The sequence below is a fragment of the Vanellus vanellus genome, assembly GCF_965231255.1.
Source record: "Vanellus vanellus genome assembly, chromosome: 30".
In the NCBI taxonomy this organism is placed as follows: domain Eukaryota; kingdom Metazoa; phylum Chordata; class Aves; order Charadriiformes; family Charadriidae; genus Vanellus; species Vanellus vanellus.
In genome coordinates this window covers 1,524,130-1,542,534 of record NC_138935.1, presented here as the reverse complement: position 1 = coordinate 1,542,534, position 18,405 = coordinate 1,524,130, and the positions used below count along the sequence as shown (strand labels likewise).

The window sequence follows — 18,405 nt, the reverse complement described above, 5'->3', positions numbered from 1 at the left end:
ATCGGGGAGCATGGGGGGGACTGGAAGGGGGGCACTGGTAGTACTGGGAGAGGAATCAGGGGTACAGGGGGCACTGGGGGAACTGGGAGGGACAATTGGCGCGATGACAGCACATGGGGGGGAACTGGGACCCCAAACCTGTCGGGGTTCTCTGCTGGAGTTGGCCCGAGGAGGGCCTGGCTGTGCCTGCACCCCCCCTCCTCCCTGCAGGGCCCCCCGGGGGGCACAGGCTGTGGGTGTGTCCCCCCCCCCCTTCCCCGAGACACAGCCACCTCCTGTCTCAGCTCTACTGGGGAAAAAAAAACCAAAGCCATGAAAATTCAGCACTGAGGGGGGTGAAAAATAAAAGGTTGGAACCTGGAAGACTCTGAGTCAGTGGGTACCATGGCCGGGGGGGGCCTGTACGCCCCCAGCATCTCACCCCCAAACACCAGGGGACCCCCAAATCTGTGATATCGGGGAGAAGGGTGGGCAGCCCCCTCCCCAAAAACACCCACAAGTCGCTCAGCGGCTCCGAAATCTCTGAGGTCTTTAATGCTGCGACAGCGGCCACCCTCCCCCCCCTCCAGCTCCCGCCTCTCCCCTCCCCATTTCTCCGCTTTCTACCCCAAAACTGCCTTCCGGGGCCAGGCGGGGGGAGGCGTGGCAGCGGGTCCCGGTGGGCAGCGGCAGCCCGTAGCCGGCCGGCGTCAAGTCCTGGTTGCCGGTGGGGCGGGAGCGGCGGCCCCGGGCGCGCGATTGGTATTTATAGATATAAAAGGGGTGGGGCCGGCGCCTCCCCCGCCCTTAAATAAGTATATACAGGGGCGAGTCCGGGCGCTATTTCACCAGGGGCCGGGTTTTGTCGTCGTCGCTGCACTGGTGCGCCTTGTACTTTTTCACCTCCGCCATGTACTTGGCCCAGGCGTCGCCTTTACTCGTCAAAACCTGTGAGGAAAGGAGGAGAAATGAGGGCGGAGAGCGCGGAACTCCCCCCGGGAGGGGCCTGGGGGGTCCCGGGGACACCCACCTCCTCGTCCGTCTTTTGCTTCTTGGCCACCACTCCCGTCTTCAGGGCCAGCTTGTTCCCCCCTCGCCGCCTGCCCACCTGGGGGAAGGGACAGAACTGCCACCGTTACGCGCGCCGCAGGGACAGCGCCGCCCCCTGCACAACGGAACAGGAGGGACGGCCATCAGACCCCGGCCGGCGGCCGTCCGTCTGTCTGTTTGCGGCGGGCAACAGCGTGGGGACCCCGCTCCTGCCCGGGTCCCCGAGGGTGGCAGGGGTGACGTCCCCCCGGGGGAGCAGCCGAAGCCACCCCCGTTCCCCGGAGGATTTTGGTGGTGTTTGACACAGTTTAACAAGAGACAAGAAAGCGCGGCAGGGGGCAGGCGGGGAGCCCCAGGGCCGCTCCACCGAGCGGCAGCGCAGCCCCCCCGGGACGCGCCCCCCGCTTTGACAATCACGGGTGCCCGCGGAGCTCCAGGGCCCCACCGCCGCCGGTCCCGACCCGGCTCCCGGGACGCGCCACCAGCAAAAACCGGAGCCCGCACTCGCGTCTGGGGAAGCCCTCCCGGAGGAGGCAGCCGCTGCCGGGAGGGAGCCGCCACCGCCGCCGCCACCCCGGAGCCAGCCCGAGGGCGCCGCTACCCCCGCGGGGCCTCAACCGGGGCCGCCGCAGCGGGGCGGGGGGACGGGAGGAGGCCGCGGGCCCCGCGTCCTTACGAAGCTGAAGGCGCCGCCGCTCCTCTTCGAGCCGTCGGACGGGCGGTGCGGGCCGGGCCCAGCGCCGCCGGGGGCCTCCGCGGCCGCCGCCGCTGCCGCCGCCTCGCGCTCCCGCTGCTGCTCCGCCTCCATCTTCCGCTTGAAGAGCTCCAGGAAGCTGCCGTCGTTGGCGAAGACGTTCACGCCGCCGCCGGGCCCGGGCGGCGGCGACGGGGCCTCCCCCTCTTCGCCGTGCGCCTCCATCTTGTCCGCCGCGAACGCCGCGCCGCGGGGGACGCCGGGAAGCGCGCGGCGCCGGAAGATGACGTCAGCGCGACGGCCGGCAGGGCGGCGTTGCCTGGCAACGCGCGGGGCGCTAGCCGTGCCGTCCCGCCCCCCGCCGGATCGCCAGGCGCGGCGACCAATCCACTGCAGGGGGCGGGACGGCACGGCGGGGCCGCGGCCAATCAGGGGGCGGGAGGGCCGGCAGCGCGGCGGCGCGGGGGAAGATGGCGGCGGCGGCGGCGGCAGGCGGGTGGGGGCCGGAGGCGGAGGAGTTCGAGGACGCGCCCGACGTGGAGCCGCTGGAGCCGACGCTGGCGAACATCATCGAGCAGCGGAGCCTCAAGTGGATCTTCGTGGGCGGGAAGGGCGGCGTGGGGAAGACCACCTGCAGGTGCGGCGGGGCCGGGCCGAGATCGGGCCCCCGGGGGGGGAGGATCGGGCTGGGGGGGAGGATCGGGCCGGGATCGGGAGCCCCCGGGGGGGCGGAAGGAACGTGCCGGGATGAGTCATCGGGCCCCTCGGACGATGGGGCAAGGCCCGGGGGGGATCGGGCCCCCGGGGAATTGGACCTGGCCACCCTGGCCTGGGGGAACCGCAGTGGACCACCCGGCGGGGAAGAACCGGACCACCTGGTGGAGGGGGGACACAACCAGACCACGCTGGTGGGGGGGACACACAACCAGACCGCTCTGGTGGGGGGAATTGGGCTGGAGCCCCTCAGGAGTGGAGGGACGGGGCTGGATCCCCTCGGGGAAGAAGGCAGAACCATTCCCCCGTGGGGTCACTCCCACGCGAGGGGCTGTGGGGGGCAGTTCCCCAACCCACGGAGGCCACCGGGACCCCCACCGGCAGCAGCCCCCCCCCCCGCCGTCACTGCTGTCCCCCCCAGCTGCAGCCTGGCCGTGCAGCTCTCGAAGGTGCGGGAGAGTGTCCTCATCATCTCCACTGACCCCGCGCACAACATTTCTGACGCCTTCGACCAGAAGTTCTCCAAAGTCCCCACCAAAGTCAAGGGCTATGACAACCTTTTTGCCATGGTGAGTCCTGGGGGGCACCTGGGAACCCGCATCCCCACCCCCTGCGGCCCCTCTCACCCTCCGAACCCTGACAGGAGATCGACCCCAGCCTGGGGGTGGCAGAGCTGCCCGACGAGTTCTTCGAGGAGGACAACATGCTGAGCATGGGCAAGAAGATGATGCAGGAGGCCATGAGCGCTTTCCCCGGCATCGATGAGGCCATGAGCTACGCTGAGGTGATGAGGTGAGCAGTACCGTATGGGGCCAGGGGGAGTTCCCGCTGGGGGCTGCACTGGGGGAGGCAGGTTGTGGCCCCGCTGACCCCCCCTTCCGCTGGCCCCGCAGGTTGGTAAAAGGTATGAATTTCTCGGTGGTGGTCTTCGACACGGCGCCCACCGGCCACACGTTGCGGCTGCTCAACTTCCCCACCATCGTGGAGCGGGGCCTGGGCCGCCTCATGCAGATCAAGAACCAGATCAGCCCCTTCATCTCCCAGGTGAGGACGGGGGCTGCGGGGACGGGACCCCCCCGTGAAGGGGAGGGACACACACACGGATCTCACCTCTGCCACCTCCCCCAGATGTGCAACATGCTGGGGCTGGGGGACATGAACGCCGACCAGTTGGCCTCCAAACTAGAGGAGACGCTGCCCGTCATCCGCTCCGTCAGCGAGCAGTTCAAGGACCCGGTAAGGCCACCGGCAGGATGGGGGAGGGCTCTTCTAGGGGGAGTATGGGAACACCAGGAGGGGAACGGGCACACCAGGAGAGGGACAGGGGTGCTGGGGAGGGGAGTAGGGACACTGGGAGGGGGACAGGGACATTGGGAAAGGGTCAGGGACACCGGGAAGGGGACAGGGACACCAGGGAGGGGGAGAGGGGATGCCGAGGAGGGACGTGAGGGGGATGGGGACGCCAGGAAAGGGTCAGGAACACCGGGAGGGGAGTGTGGACACCAGGAGGAGGACAGGGATGCCGGGAGGGGAATGGGGACATTGGGAAAGGGTCAGGGACGCCGGGAGGGGGTCAGGGACGCCGGGAGGGGGAGAGGGGATGCCGAGGAGGGGAGTGGGGATGCCAGGAGGGGGACAGGGACGTGGCCAAGCCGGTCTGTGTGCATTCCTGCGGGGAACCCTCCGCTGCCGCCGCGGGGCCGGGCAGGGACCCCTCCGGGGCCTCTGTGTCTGCCGAGGGGACGCTGAGCGCGGCGTCATTGTGTCACGCTGAGCACAGTGCGTGTGTGTGTGTGTGGCGGGGGGGGAACCGGGCAGGAGCAGACGACATTCATCTGCGTGTGCATCGCCGAGTTCCTCTCCCTCTACGAGACGGAGCGGCTGATCCAGGAACTGGCCAAGTGCCGCATCGACACCCACAACATCGTGGTGAACCAGCTCGTCTTCCCCGACCCCCAGCGGCCCTGCAAGATGTGCGAGGCCCGGCACAAGATCCAGGCCAAGTACCTCGACCAGGTACGGGGGTCCCCGGCGCAGCCGGGGAGGGGGTGGTGCGGGGTGGGGGGGGCTGAGTTTGGGGACCCTAAAAACGGGGGGTCAGGGAGAGTGTTAGTATTTGGGGAGTGTGGATGTCTGAGTCCCTGTGTGGCTGTGGGACGGGAGGGGGTGTTTGGGGGGGCGGAATACGGAGTCTGGATGCCCGGGACCCTCCCCAAAGCTGGGGGGGGGGGGTCTGGCCGCCTGTGTTGCTGCCCCCCACCCCGTTCTCCCCACAGATGGAGGACCTTTACGAGGATTTCCACATCGTGAAGCTGCCGCTGCTGCCCCACGAGGTGCGGGGGGCCGACAAAGTGAACACCTTCTCCTCTCTCCTGCTGGACCCCTACCAGCCCCCCAGCCCCAAATAGCCCCCCCCCCCCCACACACACACCCCAGGGGGGGTGGGGGCAGCCGATATTTATTTCCCCTCCACAAGAGGGGCAGGACGGCTCTGCCCACCTCCCCCTGCCCCTGCACGCAGCCCCCCCCCCCTTCCAGGCTGCGTCCAACCAGCACCGCGCCCCCCCCGGGGGCTGCTCTGTCCCCCCCCACCTCCTTTTGTGTGTCCCCCCCCCTCCTCCAGGTTGGAGGGGAGGGGGAGGTGCAAAAACGGGACCCCCTCCCCAGGGGACTTTGTGTAAATAATAAACTCGGGAAGCGGAGAGGCGGTTTTGGGGATGTTTTTTGGGGGAGGGGGGAGCAGACACCTGGGTCCCCGGGGAGGGGTGGGGGGCACACGGGGCTCAGGTTGTCACTTGGGGGGGGGGGTGACGTCAGCACTGCTGGCACTGGGCCCGGCGGGACGCGGGGACCCTCATTAGGCGGATTAACGGGGCACAGGGAGGGGGGGGAGTGCGGGCGCCGGGGTCCCTGGGGGGTTTGGGGGGGGGGGGGGGGCCTGTTGTGTGGCAGTGTCCTGTGTCCCCCCCCAGCCCTGCACTGGCCCCGTGTCCCGCTGCGATCTGTCCCCGCGACCCCGCTGCTGGCGTGACGCCGCGGGGACGGAGCCAGGGCAGCCTGGGGACACACACACACACACACACACACACACACACGCATCCGAGTGACCACCACCACCACCACCCCCCCCAAAAAAAACCCCGCCGTGCCTCAGTTTCCCCCCATGGCATGGGGGGTGGGGGTGGAATGTGGGGTTGGGGGCTCAGGACCTGCCAGACTGGAGTGGCCGCTGCCCCTGGGGGCTATGGGGGAAGGACGCGGGTGTCCGGCCTCCCCACCCCCCCCCGGGGGACCAGGTTGTGTGTCCCCCCCCCCACCCCCGGGGCAGGGCCAACCCCGGGACGGTATTTAAGGCCCCGGGAAGGGGACGGTGGCCCCAGACTGCCGGTGGCCACCCCACGCTCCGGTCTCCCGCAGGTGAGGGGGATGGGGGGGGATGGGACGGGGATGGGGGGGGGTCCCTGTCCAAACTGGGGGGGGGTGGCGGTGCCCTGCGGTGTCCCCAGGGGGTCCCCAGGGTTTTGGTGTCCCCAGAGTCCCATTTTGCTGTCCCCAGGGTGTGGGTGCCCCCCGGTTATCAGTTCAGTGCCCCCCCCCAGGTGTGTCCCCCCCCGGGTTTCAATGTCCCCGGAGTCCCGTTTTGGTGTCCCCCGGGCTTTGGTGTCCCCAGGGTGTCCCCAGGGTGTGGGTGCCTCCCGGTTATCAGTTCGGTGACGCCCCCTCCCAGGTGTGTGTTGTTGTGTGTCGTCCCCCCCCGGGGTTTTGCTGTCCCCAGGGTGCCACCCGGGTGTCCCCACGGCCGTGATGACGGTGACCTACACCTCGCGGGTGGCCACCGCGCGCTTCGGGGGCTTCTCGCAGCTGCTGCTGCTGTGGCGCGGGAGCATCTACAAACTGCTCTACCGGGAGCTGCTGCTCTTCCTCACCGCCTACCTGGGGCTCAGCCTCGCCTACCGGTGCGGGGGGCGCGGGGGGACATGGGGGGACAGAGGTGGGGACAGGGACATGGGGATGGAAGGGTGCGGGGGACAATGGGGGGCATGGGGGGACATGGGGTCATGGGGGGCAGAGGGGTATGGGGGGACATGGGGGGTGCGGAGGGGCACAGGGGGACAAGGGGGGACAAGGGTGGGGACAGGGACGTGGGGACGGGAGGGCGTGGGGGACATGGGGGGGCACAGAGGGATATGGGGACACGGGGGGCAGAGGGGTATGGGGGGACACGGGGGGCGCGGGGGGATATGGGGGGACAAGAGGACACATGGGTGGGGACAGGAACATGGGGATGGGGGGGCACGGGGATATGGAGGGGTGGGGGGGGACAGAGGGACATGGGGACACAGGGGGGACACGGGGGGGCACGGGGCGGTGCAGAGGAATGGGGGGACACGGGGTGTATGGGGACACGGGGGGGCACGGGGGGTGCAGAGGGAGCCGGTACCTCATACGGGGGGTCCCGGGGGGGCACTGGCAGCCGGAGGGGGGGGCCGGGATGGTGACCCCCCCGGTGTGTGTCCCCCCCCCGCAGGTTCCTGCTCTCGGAGGCGCAGAAACGGCTCTTCGAGAAATTGGTGCTGTACTGCGACAAATCGGCCAATCTCATCCCCGTCTCCTTCGTCCTCGGTGAGAGCCACGGCACCCCCGGGGCCCCCCCAACACCCCCCCGGCACCCCCAAACCTCCCCCCCCCCCAGTGTTCCCTCAGAGCCACCAACCTCATCCCCATCTCCTTCGTCCTCAGGGAGAGTCCCCCCAGTCCCCTCCCAGTGACTCCCATTCCCCCCGTCCCCCCTCCCAGTGCTCCCACTGTTCCCAGTGTCCCCCACTCCCCCCCAGTGCCCCCTCCCAGTGCCCCCACTGTCCCCAGTGTCCCCCACTCCCCCCCAGTGCCCCCTCCCAGTGCCCCCAGTGCTCCCACTGTCCCCAGTGTCCCCCACTCCCCCCCAGTGCCCCCTCCCAGTGCCCCCAGTGCCCCCAGTGTCCCCCACTCCCCCCCAGTGCCCCCTCCCAGTGCCTCCAGTGCTCCCACTGTCCCCAGTGTCCCCCACTCCCCCCCAGTGCCCCCTCCCAGTGCCCCCAGTGCCCCCAGTGTCCCCCACTCCCCCCCAGTGCCCCCTCCCAGTGCCTCCAGTGCTCCCACTGTCCCCAGTGTCCCCCACTCCTCCCCAGTGCCCCCTCCCAGTGCCCCCAGTGCTCCCACTGTCCCCAGTGTCCCCAACTCCCCCCATGCACCTCCTCCCAGTGCCCTCAGCACCTCCTCTGAGTGCTCCCACTGTCCCCAGTGCCCTCCACTCCCCCCAGTGTCCCCTCCCAGTGCTCCCACTCTCCCCAGTGCTCCCTCCCAGTGCCCCTTTGCCATGTCTCCAGTGTCCCCCACTCCCCCCATGCCAACTCCCATTGCCCCCAGCGCCCCTTCCCAGTGCTCCCAGTGCCCCCAACTCCCTCCCAGCGCTCCCACCCTCCCCAGCGCCCCCTCCCCAGCGCTCCCAGCGCCCCCAGTGCATCCCAGTCCCGCAGGTTTCTACGTGGCGCTGGTGCTGGAGCGCTGGTGGGGTCAGTTCCGCAGCGTGCCGGCGCCGGACGGGCTGATGGTGGCCGTGGCGGGCAGCGTGCACGGGGCCGACGCGCGGGGCCGCATCCTGCGCCGCACCCTCATGCGCTACGGCAGCCTGGCCGCGCTGCTGGTGCTGCGCGCCGTCAGCACCGCCGTCTACAAGCGCTTCCCCACCACCGACCACCTCGTGGAGGCCGGTGCGTGTCACCGCCGCCTGGCCATGACCTCATCGGAGGGGCGCGGTGATGTCAGCGTAGGGGTTGGGGGGGGGGGGGCCGGGGGTGGCATTCCCTGGGGGGGGGCAGCGGCGTCGCGGCGTTGTGGAGGGGACGGGAATGGCGTTGTGGCAGCGGTGAGGATGTGGGGGCGGCGATGTCATCATGGGGTGGGCAGTGATGTCATCATGGGCTAGTGATGTCATCACAGGGTGGGCGGCGATGTCATCACAGGGGTAACGATGTCATCATGGGGTTGTACAGTGATGTCATCATGGGCTAGTGATGTCATCACAGGGTGGGCGGCGATGTCATCACAGGGGTAACGATGTCATCATGGGGTGTACGGTGATGTCATCATGGGCTAGTGATGTCATCACAGGGTGGGCGGCGATGTCATCACAGGGATAGCAATGTCATCACAGGGAGGGCAACAATGTCATCATGGGGTGGGCAGTGATGTCATCATGGGGGCACAGAGATGTCATGATGGGGTGGGCAGTGATGTCATCATTGGGATAGTGATGTCATCACAGGGTGGGCAGCGATGTCACATGGGACAGTGATGTCATCATGGGGTGGGCAGCGATATTATAGGGGGTAGTGATGTCATCACGGGGTGGGCAGCAATGTCATCACGGGGGGGGGCAGTGATATCACCATGGGGGTGGGTGACATCATCCCGGAGATGCCATCAGGTTCCCGGGAACCTCCGTGCTGTGACCTCGCGGGACGCCCCGATGTCACCGGGCATCAGCGCTGCCGGGCGGGTGGTGACATCATCCCGGGGGGGGGGTGGGGGTGGGGGTGTCCCCCCGCACAGGGTTCCTGACGCGGGAGGAGCGCCGTCGGCTGGAGGGGCTGCGGTCGCCCTACAACAAGTTCTGGGTGCCCTGTGCCTGGTTCGGGGCGCTGGCGGGGCAGGCGCGGCGCGAGGGGCGCGTGCGCGACGACTGCGCCCTCAAACTCCTCATGGAGGTACCCCCCATTCCCCCACATCCCCCCCCACACACACCCCGCCCCCCCTCACCCCCCCGTGTCCCCCTCCCCGCAGGAGCTGAACCGCTTTCGGAGCCACTGCAGTCTCCTCTTCCACTACGACTGGATCAGTGTCCCACTGGTGTACACGCAGGTGGGCACTGGGAGCACTGGGGAGGGGGGGGGGGAAATGGGGAGACTGAGGGGGGGGGGGCTGGAGGGACATGACATGGCAGGGGGGGACACGGATGGGGAGGGGACACGGAGAGGAGATGGGGGAATGTGGAGGGGACTGAAGGGGGGGGGGGATGGGGTGACATAAGGGGACATAGAGGGACATAAGGGGACGTGGGGGGGACACAAAGGGACACGGGGGGACAGGAGTGGGGATGGGCGACCACGGTGGGGGGGACCCGGAGGGACAGGGACGAGGACACAGAGCCCCCGGGGGGTACGTTGTCAGGGATGGGGGGGGGGCAGAGATGTAAGGACACAGTGTGTGTGGGGGGGGGTGACAAGTGGGTCATGGGGTGACCGTCATCGCGTCCCCCCCCGTGTCAGGTGGTGACCATCGCCGTCTACACCTTCTTCGTCACCTGCCTCATCGGGCGGCAGTTCCTGGACCCGGCGCAGGGCTACGCGGGGCACGAGCTGGACCTGGGGGTCCCCGTCTTCACCCTCCTCCAGTTCTTCTTCTACGTGGGGTGGCTCAAGGTTTGGGGGGGGGGAACGGGACAGGACAGGACGGGGGTCCCCGTGGGAGAGGGGACACACACACACGGTGGCCCTCGGGGACACCACGTTGGCATCGCCGCAGGTGGCGGAGCAGCTCATCAACCCCTTCGGGGAGGACGACGACGACTTCGAGACCAACACACTCATCGACCGCAATTTCCAGGTTACCCCACGGGGCGCCCCGGGGTTGGGGGGGGTGTGATGGGGAGGGGGACACACGCCCGGGTGTCCCCTGGGGGGGGGACGACACACAGGCGTGTGGCTTCACAGGTGTCGATGTTGGCGGTGGATGAGCTGTACGGGGAAGTGCCGGCGCTGGAGCGGGATCGGTACTGGGACGCCGTCAGCCCGCGGGCGCCATACACGGCCGCCGCCGCGCCGCTGCGCCAACCCGCCTTCCGCGGCTCCGCCTTCGACGTGGCGTGAGTTTGGGGGGGAGATGGGACCCCCCCCAAAAACCTCAAGGACCCCCCCAAACCTCCAGGACACCCCCCCCCCCTCAGATCCTACAGCCCACCCAGAGGAACCCAAACAACTCCCCGTGGTCCCCAAAAAGCCCAGACTGCCCCAGGGACCCCCACGGACCCCCAGACTGCCCCCCCCAGCCACCCCAAGACCACCTCAGTGTCCCCCAAACTGCCCCAGAAACCCCTCCCCAAACCCCAAAACTGCCCAGGGACCCCCAACTCCCTCCAGGGATCCCTACGCCCCTTCAGGGACCCCAAAACGCCCCCAGGGACCCCACGGCCCGGCTTGGGACACCCCCAGAGCCAGTCCAGGGGGCTGGGGAGGGGCCGGGGGTGTCCCTGACGTCCTGGGGGGGGTGTCAGAGTGACCCCAATGTCTGTGGGGGGCGATTTGGGGTGCCCCCGGTGCCCCCCACAGGCTGGCCAAGGAGGACATGGAGTTCCAGCCGCTGGAGGACATCGGGGAGACCCTCGGGGACACCCTCGAGCCCCCCCCCCGGGCCCCCCCGGGCGCCTTCACCCGACGCTTCTCCCTCCTCCGCCGCAAGAACAGCGCCGGCTCCGAGGGGGGGGTCGGCCTCGAGCCCCCCCCGGCGGCCCCCCCTGCTCCCACCACCCCCGGGGACGGGGACAGCCTGGGGGGGGACACAGCCGTCCTCCTGGGGGACACCCCGGGGGGGGGCAGCACCCCCCACGACCGCTGGCTGCTGCACCCCAGCATCGACGACGTGGTTTAAAGGGGGGGGAGAACCCCAAAACACATCTCCACCCTCCCCCCTCCATCAATGCAGCTCAACCCTGTACGAGCCCTCCGAGAATCCCCACCAGGAATAAACACCCCCCAGCCCCGAGTCCTGTAGCTTTATTGAAAGGATTTGGGGGTGGGGGTTACCCCGCCCCACAGAAAAGGGATACAAAAATAGAAGTGCTAAAAGCCCCCCCCCCCAAAGAGGGGTGCGGGGTCCGCCCCCACCCCGAGAGAGTGGGGGGGGGGGCGAAGGAGAGTCAGTAGTGTCTAAAATGGGACCAGCCCAGAGAAAGGGGGACACCCCCCCCCGAGAAAGGGGGAGGGGGGCCCTCTCGAGGTCAGTAGTTTGGGGGAGAGCCCCCCCTCAGGCTCTCCCGATCAGCGGTTGGGGGGGCGGCCGTGGGGGGGCCGGGAGCGGCGGGCGGCCGTGGCCAAACGCTGCTGGGCCAGGAAGGACTGAGCCCCCCCGGGGGGGCCCCGCGGCCCCCCCCCCCCCTCGCTCGTCTGCTGCTGCAGCGCCAGACCCTGGGGGGGGGGCACAGGATGACCATGGGACCCCCCCCAACCCCACAGTGCCTGGGGGGGGGGGCACAGAGATCCCCAGCACCAAGTCCCCCACCCCCCCAATTAGATGCATTTACACCCCCCCATTTATAACCCCCCTTTCCCCCCCATTTATAGACCCCCCCCCCCATTTATAGCCCCCCCTCCATAACCTACTGCCTCTAGAGTATCTTCATCCCACCCCAAAAGTACCTATAGCCCCCCCCAGGGGTACTTACCCCCCCCCAGGATATCTGTGCCCCCCCAGGGAGTATCTACTGCCCTTCGGGGTATCTGTGCCCCCCCCAGGACCCCCCCCTTATCGCTCACCATGTTGTACCAGGCGGTGACCAACAGCCGCTCCTCCCGCTCCCGCTGCGCCCGGCTCCGCTCGTAGTCGCTCTGGGGGGGTCGGGGGGGAGTTGAGGACCCCCATGTCGTCCCCCCCCAGCCCCCGTACCCCCCCCCCCCCAGCCCCCAAACCCCCCCTCCTCACCTCCAGGTGCCGGATGAGGGCGTCCTTCTCCTGCAGCTGGTTGCGGAGGGCGCGGAGGACGGGGGCCGCTGTGGCGCTGGGGGGCTTCGGCTCCAGCGCCCGCATCACCTTTTGGGGGGGGACGACACACACACAACAGCGTGAGACCCCCCCCAACCCACACACAAAGGAGCCCCCCCCCCAAGGACCCCCCACCCCTTCCCAACACCCTCTGCAAACAGCCCCCGGGGGGGTCCCAGCATCCCCCCACGTGCCCCAGGACCCCTCCCCAGACAAGTGCAGCCCTGGGGGGGGGGCAGGGTCGCATCCCCCCCCCCCCCAATACACCTGAGGAGGGTCCCAGCCCCCCCCGTGCACCCAAAAGAGCCTGGGGGGGAGGGGTTAGAACCTCCCAGCACGTGTAGGATATTATTGGGGGTCCCAGAACCCCCCCAGTGCTGCATGAACAGCCCTGGGGGGGTCCCCGTCTTCCCCCCCTTCCCCAAAACAGCCCTGGGGGGGTCCCCGTCTTCCCCCCCTTCCCCAAAACAGCCCTGGGGGGGTCCCCAGCCCCGCACCGCGCGGGCCCCCCCGGCGTGGCGGCGGCAGCGCTGCTCCAGGACGCGCAGAGCCTCCTCCCGCCGGCGCAGACTGCGCTGCAGCTCCTCCACGCGCCGCGACCCTGAGGGGGGGGGGCACGAAAAGGGGGTCGGGTGGGGGGCACAAAGAGGAGGAGATCAAGTCGGGGGGGGCCCAAACCGGCCCCTTCCCCGGGGGGGGGCCACAATTGCTCCCTCCCCCTCGACCCACAGCCTGCCCAGGGGAAACTGAGGCACAGCTCAGTCCCCCCGACACCCCCCCAGACACCCCCCCCCCCCCCGTACCGCTGCCGTCCCCGGGGGGCTCCAGCTCCTCTTCCCCTCGCAGCTCTGCCCCCGCCTCAGGCAGCTCCTCCCTGGGGGGTCGGGGGGGGACACACAGGTTGGGGATGGGGTGGGGGGCTGCCCCATGTCCCCCCCCCCCAGCCCAGGGGGCCCAGGCTGGCCCCTGTCCCCCCCCACTCACTGCTCCTCCAGGTTCTTCTCCAGCAGGAACAACTATGGGGGCAACAAGAAATGAGGGGGGCCCCCCCAGCACCCCCAAAGCCTGGGGGGGGGGCTACGAGGAGCCCCTGCCCCCCCAAACCCTGTTGTCCACCCCCCAAACCCTGAGGGAACTCAGGCTCTGCCCCCCCAAAACTCAAACCCCACCTAAATGTGGGAACCCCTCCCCAAAAATACAACCTCCCCCAGAACAATGTGACCCCCCCCAATGCAATGGCGAGCCGCCCCCCCCAAAGCAAATAACATTCTCCCCCCCCAAATCGAGACACCCCCCGACCCCACTCACCTCCTCGGGGGGGTCCCCCTGATCCCGCAGCACCGTCCGCAGCTCTGCCGCCCCGGTGGCCTCCAGCCTGGGGAGGGGGGGGGGACATTAGGGACGCAGAGGGGGGGCTGAGGGGGGGGCGTTCGGGACACTGTGACACCCCCCCCGCCGGGCCCCCACCTCTGCTGCTCGGCGTCCTGCAGCCGCCGCTGGAGCTGGTCCCGCTGGAGCCGCAGCGTCGCCTCCTGCGCCTGCAGCCGCCGGTTCTCCTGCCGCAGCCGCGCCACCGTCTCCCTGGGGGGGGGAAGGGGGGAAGTGTCAGGGGCTCTGGGAGAGAGTCCTCAGGTTTGGGGGGACCCCCCTCTGCGCCCACCTCAGCTCCGCAGGGAGGATTTCAGCCGCCAGGTTTGCCGCCGGGGCCGTGCCCTCCTCCAGCACTGCATCTGGGGGGAGACGGGTTGGTTGGGGGGGAGGGGGGGACACAGCACATGACACCCCCAAACTGCACCCTGGGACCCCCCTCACTGCGCCCTGCCCCCCTCCTGGGGACAGCGCTGTCTGCTCCCCCCAACCCCCCCAAATCCTGGTTCCCCCCCAGAGTGAATCCCCCCCAACCCAAAGGCCCTGTCCTAAGTAGGGATTCTCTGCTGTCTCGTATGAGGGTTGTGCTCAGTGGGGTCCCTCCCCCCACAGTGGGGTCTGTCACCTCCCTGGGGTCTGTTGTGTGTGTCCCCCCCTCCCCAGCCCCATGTCCCCCACCCACCTGCCTGGCGCAGGCAGCTCTGCTGCTCCTGGGCGCAGCGCAGCTCCTCGTTGGCCTCGCGCAGAGCGTCCCGCTCCTCCAGCAGCCGCTGGTGGGGACAGGGTGGGGGGTCAGCGGGGAGGGGAGGGGACACGGGCGTCTGGGGGGGACACGAGGGACGGACGGGTGGACAGACACCCACCTCCTTCTCCTGGTTCAGCGCCTCGAACTTTTCCTGCAGGTTGCGGAACTCCCCCTGCCATTTCTCTGCCTGCAGCGCTGCCTCCGCCTGCTGCCCGCTCAGCTCCTCCACCTGGGCGGGGCCACTGCTGACCACGCCCACCCAACCCATAGCCCCGCCCCCCCTCTGGGAACACCTTCACACCTCTGCTGACCTGAACCACCTTGCCCCGCCCCCTGTGCCCAGCCCTGCTCCTGCCTCCCATGCAGCCCCACCCCTAGAGCCCCGCCCACCTACCTATAGCCCCACCCACTTGCCTATAGCCCCCAAGCCTACAACCACAAGCCCATAGCCCCTCCCACAAGCCCATAACCCCGCCCCCTGTGCCCAGTCCTGCATCCCCTCCCATGCAGCTGTGCCATGTGGCCTTGAGCCCCACCCACCTGCCTATAGCCCCTCCCACCAGCCCATAGCCCCGCCCCTTCACCCAGCCCTTCACCTCTTCCCGTACAGCCAAACCATGCAGCTCCTCAAGCCCCACGCCCTCGTCCGAGGCCCCGCCCACCTGCCCATAGCCCCGCCCCCCCGCGCCCGAGGCCCCGCCCACCTGCCTGCGGGCAGCCTCCAGCTGTGCGCAGCCGGCCTGCGCCCTCCCCAGCTGTTGCTGCAGCGCGGCGGCGCGGCGCAGCTGGGCGGCGTGTCGCTCCTCCAGCGCCCGCACCCAGCGCCGCAGGTCGCCCGCCGCCGCCGCACGGCCCCGGTACGCCGCCACCGCCGCCTCCAGCCGCCCCGCTCGCGCCGACGACGCCCTGCCGGGGGTCGGGGGACACCGCTGACGCCCGCCGGACACGGCGGCACTCCCCCCGGCCCTGCGGGAACCCACCGGCACCCCCCCCCGGCTCACCTCAGCACGTCCATCTCGTCGCGCAGGGCTCGGGCCTCCCCGGCCAGGCCGCTCAGCTCCTCCGCCCGTGCCTGCAGCCCCCGCGCCTCCCGCTCCAGCCGGCTGCAGCGTGCCCGCAGCTCCTCCTTCCCGCTCTCCAGCCTGCGCAGGGACACCCACAGCCCAGAAATTGGGGCAAACCCCCCCAAAAAGGGCCGCCCAGGCTGGCCCCCTCCTCCTGCCCAGGGGACCCGGACCCTACCGGTAATTCTCCTCCTGCAGCTGCTCCACCTGCGTCTGCAGCAGCAGCAGCTTCTTGGCGGCGGCACCGGTGGCGTCGGCCTCCAGCTGCGCCTTTTCCTCCCGCAGCGCCCGGTTCTCCTCCGCCAGGCTGCCCTTCTCCTCCAGCAGCATCGCCACCTGCACCGCGCCGGCAGGACACAGGCGTCCGGGAGGGCACCCAGACGGCCGGCATCCCCCGTGGGTGTGTGCACCCAATCCTCGTACGAGACAGCAGAGAATCCCCACCCCCCTCACCCCCAACATTACTGCCGCGGGTGCCCTCGACGCAGCTCTGGAAATTCGGGAGGGACAGGACTGGGGGACCCCACCTGCTGCTCCAGCTCGAGGCAGCGCTGCTGCGGCCCCCCGGCCTCCTCGGGCTCCTGGCTCAAGAAGTAATAGCGTCGGGACTGCGGGGAGAAAGAGGGGGGGTCAGCGCTAGTGGGGGACACCCAGATACCCCCAAACCCCCCCAACCACCCTCTGTCCTGCCCTGACACTCCCCAGCTGGCCCCAGCCTCAGGGCTCCCTGTATCCCCCCCAAAGTCATCCTCCCTGACCCCAGCCTTGCCCCCGCCCCCAATCTGTCCCCCCAGACCCCCCACCTGTGTGTCGAAGTTCCCGTACGTCTCCACTGCCATCGACTCTGACGGTTCTTCATCCAAAAGCTGCATGAAGGAAGAAACTAGAAAACAGGGCTCGGGGAGGGGGGGTTGTCTCTTCAGATCCCCCCATAACGCCCAGAGCTTCCCCCAAATCCACCCCCACCCTTGCCAAAACCTTCCCATAGAGCCCTCTGGCCACATTCATTCTCAGGCCCCCAGGACGCTCCAAAACCCCCCTGAGCACAACCTACATGGACCCCCAACCCTTCCTGTGTCCCCCCTCAACCCCTCCAGGGCCCCCCAACATCCCCCAGGGACCCCCAACCCGCCCCCACCTCCTGGATGGCCGTCATCACCACGTGCTGCACCGACTCCTCCAGCGTCATGATGCGCTGGATGTGCTCTGCAAGGGGGGGGAAGAATGCAGATAGGGTCGGAAGGGGTTTCAGGGGGGTTGGGGAGCCCCCCCCCAAGCCCTCGCACCCACCTTCCCGCCTCTCGCAGCTCACGGCGCACCCCAGCACCAGTCGCACCAGTTTGCCCAGTTGCTCCGGGTCGGCGTACTGGGCCGCCAGCACCACGTCAGGCACATGCTGCTCCGCCACCGCCTGGCCCAGCACCTGGGGGGGGACCGAGGGTCAGCCCTGACTCTGGGGGATCCCCCCCCACCGAAATAGGGGGCCTGGACGTCCGGGTCCCCCGTGTGCCCCCACACTCACATCCTGCCAATACTCCAGGACGCTCTGCAGCACCTTCCGCAGGTTGCTCACCTGAGGGTGGAGAAAGGTGGGACACCCCCGGACCTCCAAAATGCCCCCCACACCTCAATGGGACCCCCAAAACGACCCCCCCATTGCTCTGCCCCCCCCAAATCAGCCCTCCCCAACTGCCCCCCCAACCAGCTCTCCCAATCAAACCCCTCATTTTTCCCCCAAAACGGCCTCCCCAAACCAGCAGCACCCAGACCCCCCCTCAAACTGACACCTCCAAATCCTCCCCTCCCCCTCCTCGCCGCCCCCCCCAGGGTAGACCTAAGGCCGAGACACCCCCCACAAACCAGACATGGGTGTGTTCCCCCACCCCCAAATGTGCCCCCCCACCTTCAGCCGCCAGTTATCCTCAGCATCGTCCCGGATCTGGCCCAGCCACATCTCGTTGAACCACGAGGCGTCGCTGGGGGGGCACAAGGGGGGGAGGTACCCCCAAAATTAGCTCTCCTCCCCCCACGCTTGCCCCTATGCCCACCTGGGGGTGTCCCCAAGGTGGGGGGCAGTGTGTCTTGTGTCCCACCCCACCCCCCCAACTCACATGCTGTGCAGGACGTGGGCGAGGGCCACACCGCTGGCCAGGTCCTGGGGGGTGGCGCAGGGCGAGGGGGGGGCAAAGGTCTGCAGCTGGGGGGGGAGGACGACGACACACAAAGGGGGGGTGTCAAGGCACGAACCGCCCCCCCCCAGACCACCCCGGCCCCGCTCAGGGTTGAGAACGGCCAACTCGTGTCCTGCCCACCCCCCCGTAAGGCAACGCACCCCCCCCGCAGCCAGGGGACCTCCCAAACCTGCAGGACCCCCCCCCAGACTGCTGGGGGGGGTCAGCCCCCCCCCCGTGTTCCCTCAAGAGCGTCCCCCTCACAGGCACAGGGCGGCGGTGACCCCTGTAGGCCGCCCCCGCCACGTCAGCGGGGGGCAAAGGGCGCTGGGGGGGGTTCACAGGGCCTGAGGAGGGTCACAGAGGCCCGGGGGGGTCACACGGACCCGGGGGGGTCCCGGGGGGTCCGAGGGGGGGGTCCCGGCCCCCCCTTACCCAGGTGAGCAGCGGCCCGCACGAGTCCCGCCCCGCCGCCATGGCCGCCATCGCGGGGCCGGTCCGCCAGGGGCACCGAGCCGCGCCCAGAGCGGCCTCACCTGCCGGCCACGCCCCTTCCGGCCACCCCCCCTACGGCCATTTTTGGTACCGGTCCTCCCGGGCTACAGAGAGGCGCCCAGAGCGGCCTCACCTGCCGGTCACGCCCCTTCCGGCCACGCCCCACGGCCATTTTTGGTGCCGGTCCTCCCGGGCTACAGAGAGGCGCCCAGAGCGGCCGCCCTCGCTGGCCCCGCCCCTCTCCGCCCCCGCCGCCATCTTGGGTGCCGGGCTCCGCCTCTCCCGGCGCCGCCGCTGACTCAGCGCCTCGTCACCGCCCGGGCCCGCCCC

The 18,405-nt window shown here is 69.5% G+C and overlaps 4 protein-coding genes across 4 annotated transcripts; 2 read left to right on the top strand and 2 right to left on the bottom strand.

Annotated features, from left to right (window-relative positions):
- Window positions 1–517: 517 nt before the first annotated feature.
- On the bottom strand, window positions 518–1,962 carry TRIR (telomerase RNA component interacting RNase). Its single transcript, XM_082496634.1, has 3 exons — window positions 1,706–1,962; window positions 1,010–1,087; window positions 518–927 (listed from the first exon to the last, which is right to left on the bottom strand). Exons 1-3 carry the CDS (start codon window positions 1,946–1,948, stop codon window positions 820–822), a joined length of 429 nt encoding a protein of 142 aa, XP_082352760.1. The 5' UTR covers window positions 1,949–1,962; the 3' UTR covers window positions 518–819.
- Window positions 1,963–2,193: 231 nt separating this feature from the next.
- On the top strand, window positions 2,194–5,133 carry GET3 (guided entry of tail-anchored proteins factor 3, ATPase; the record flags this gene model as incomplete). Its single annotated transcript, XM_082496726.1, has 7 exons — window positions 2,194–2,360; window positions 2,859–3,006; window positions 3,081–3,229; window positions 3,331–3,481; window positions 3,566–3,673; window positions 4,256–4,453; window positions 4,714–5,133. The coding sequence occupies 7 exons, from the start codon at window positions 2,194–2,196 to the stop codon at window positions 4,843–4,845; spliced, it is 1,053 nt and encodes a 350-aa protein (XP_082352852.1). The 3' UTR covers window positions 4,846–5,133.
- Window positions 5,134–6,241: 1,108 nt separating this feature from the next.
- Window positions 6,242–11,245, top strand: BEST2 (bestrophin 2; the record flags this gene model as incomplete). Its single annotated transcript, XM_082496725.1, has 10 exons — window positions 6,242–6,393; window positions 6,966–7,060; window positions 7,954–8,187; window positions 9,029–9,183; window positions 9,260–9,337; window positions 9,745–9,897; window positions 10,001–10,081; window positions 10,189–10,340; window positions 10,804–10,957; window positions 11,177–11,245. The coding sequence occupies 10 exons, from the start codon at window positions 6,242–6,244 to the stop codon at window positions 11,243–11,245; spliced, it is 1,323 nt and encodes a 440-aa protein (XP_082352851.1).
- HOOK2 (hook microtubule tethering protein 2) lies at window positions 11,232–18,088 on the bottom strand. Its single transcript, XM_082496610.1, has 22 exons — window positions 18,016–18,088; window positions 17,521–17,606; window positions 17,313–17,385; window positions 16,932–16,982; window positions 16,700–16,832; window positions 16,548–16,615; window positions 16,213–16,275; window positions 15,937–16,017; window positions 15,588–15,745; window positions 15,347–15,487; window positions 15,050–15,251; window positions 14,464–14,574; window positions 14,283–14,370; window positions 13,893–13,962; window positions 13,700–13,813; window positions 13,541–13,607; window positions 13,217–13,248; window positions 13,036–13,106; window positions 12,730–12,833; window positions 12,173–12,280; window positions 12,007–12,078; window positions 11,232–11,658 (listed from the first exon to the last, which is right to left on the bottom strand). The coding sequence occupies exons 1-22, from the start codon at window positions 18,064–18,066 to the stop codon at window positions 11,512–11,514; spliced, it is 2,091 nt and encodes a 696-aa protein (XP_082352736.1). The 5' UTR covers window positions 18,067–18,088; the 3' UTR covers window positions 11,232–11,511.
- Between the last annotated feature and the right edge of the window lie 317 nt (window positions 18,089–18,405).

What these genes read in the sequence shown, in the direction of transcription:
- TRIR (XM_082496634.1), bottom strand. Translation starts at nt 1,948, where the DNA reads ATGGAGGCGCACGGCGAAGAGGGGGAGGCCCCGTCGCCGCCGCCCGGG. An exon ending in GCGGCGGCGCCTTCAGCTTC is followed by an intron (nt 1,088 to 1,705) that starts GTAAGGACGCGG and finishes CCCTTCCCCCAG; the next exon opens with GTGGGCAGGCGGCGAGGGGG. An exon ending in AGCAAAAGACGGACGAGGAG is followed by an intron (nt 928 to 1,009) that starts GTGGGTGTCCCC and finishes CTTTCCTCACAG; the next exon opens with GTTTTGACGAGTAAAGGCGA.
- HOOK2 (XM_082496610.1), bottom strand. Translation starts at nt 18,066, where the DNA reads ATGGCGGCCATGGCGGCGGGGCGGGACTCGTGCGGGCCGCTGCTCACC. An exon ending in TGGAGGCTGCCCGCAGGCAG is followed by an intron (nt 14,575 to 15,049) that starts GTGGGCGGGGCC and finishes GGCCCCGCCCAG; the next exon opens with GTGGAGGAGCTGAGCGGGCA. An exon ending in ACGCCGGGGGGGCCCGCGCG is followed by an intron (nt 12,281 to 12,729) that starts GTGCGGGGCTGG and finishes CCCCCCCAAAAG; the next exon opens with GTGATGCGGGCGCTGGAGCC.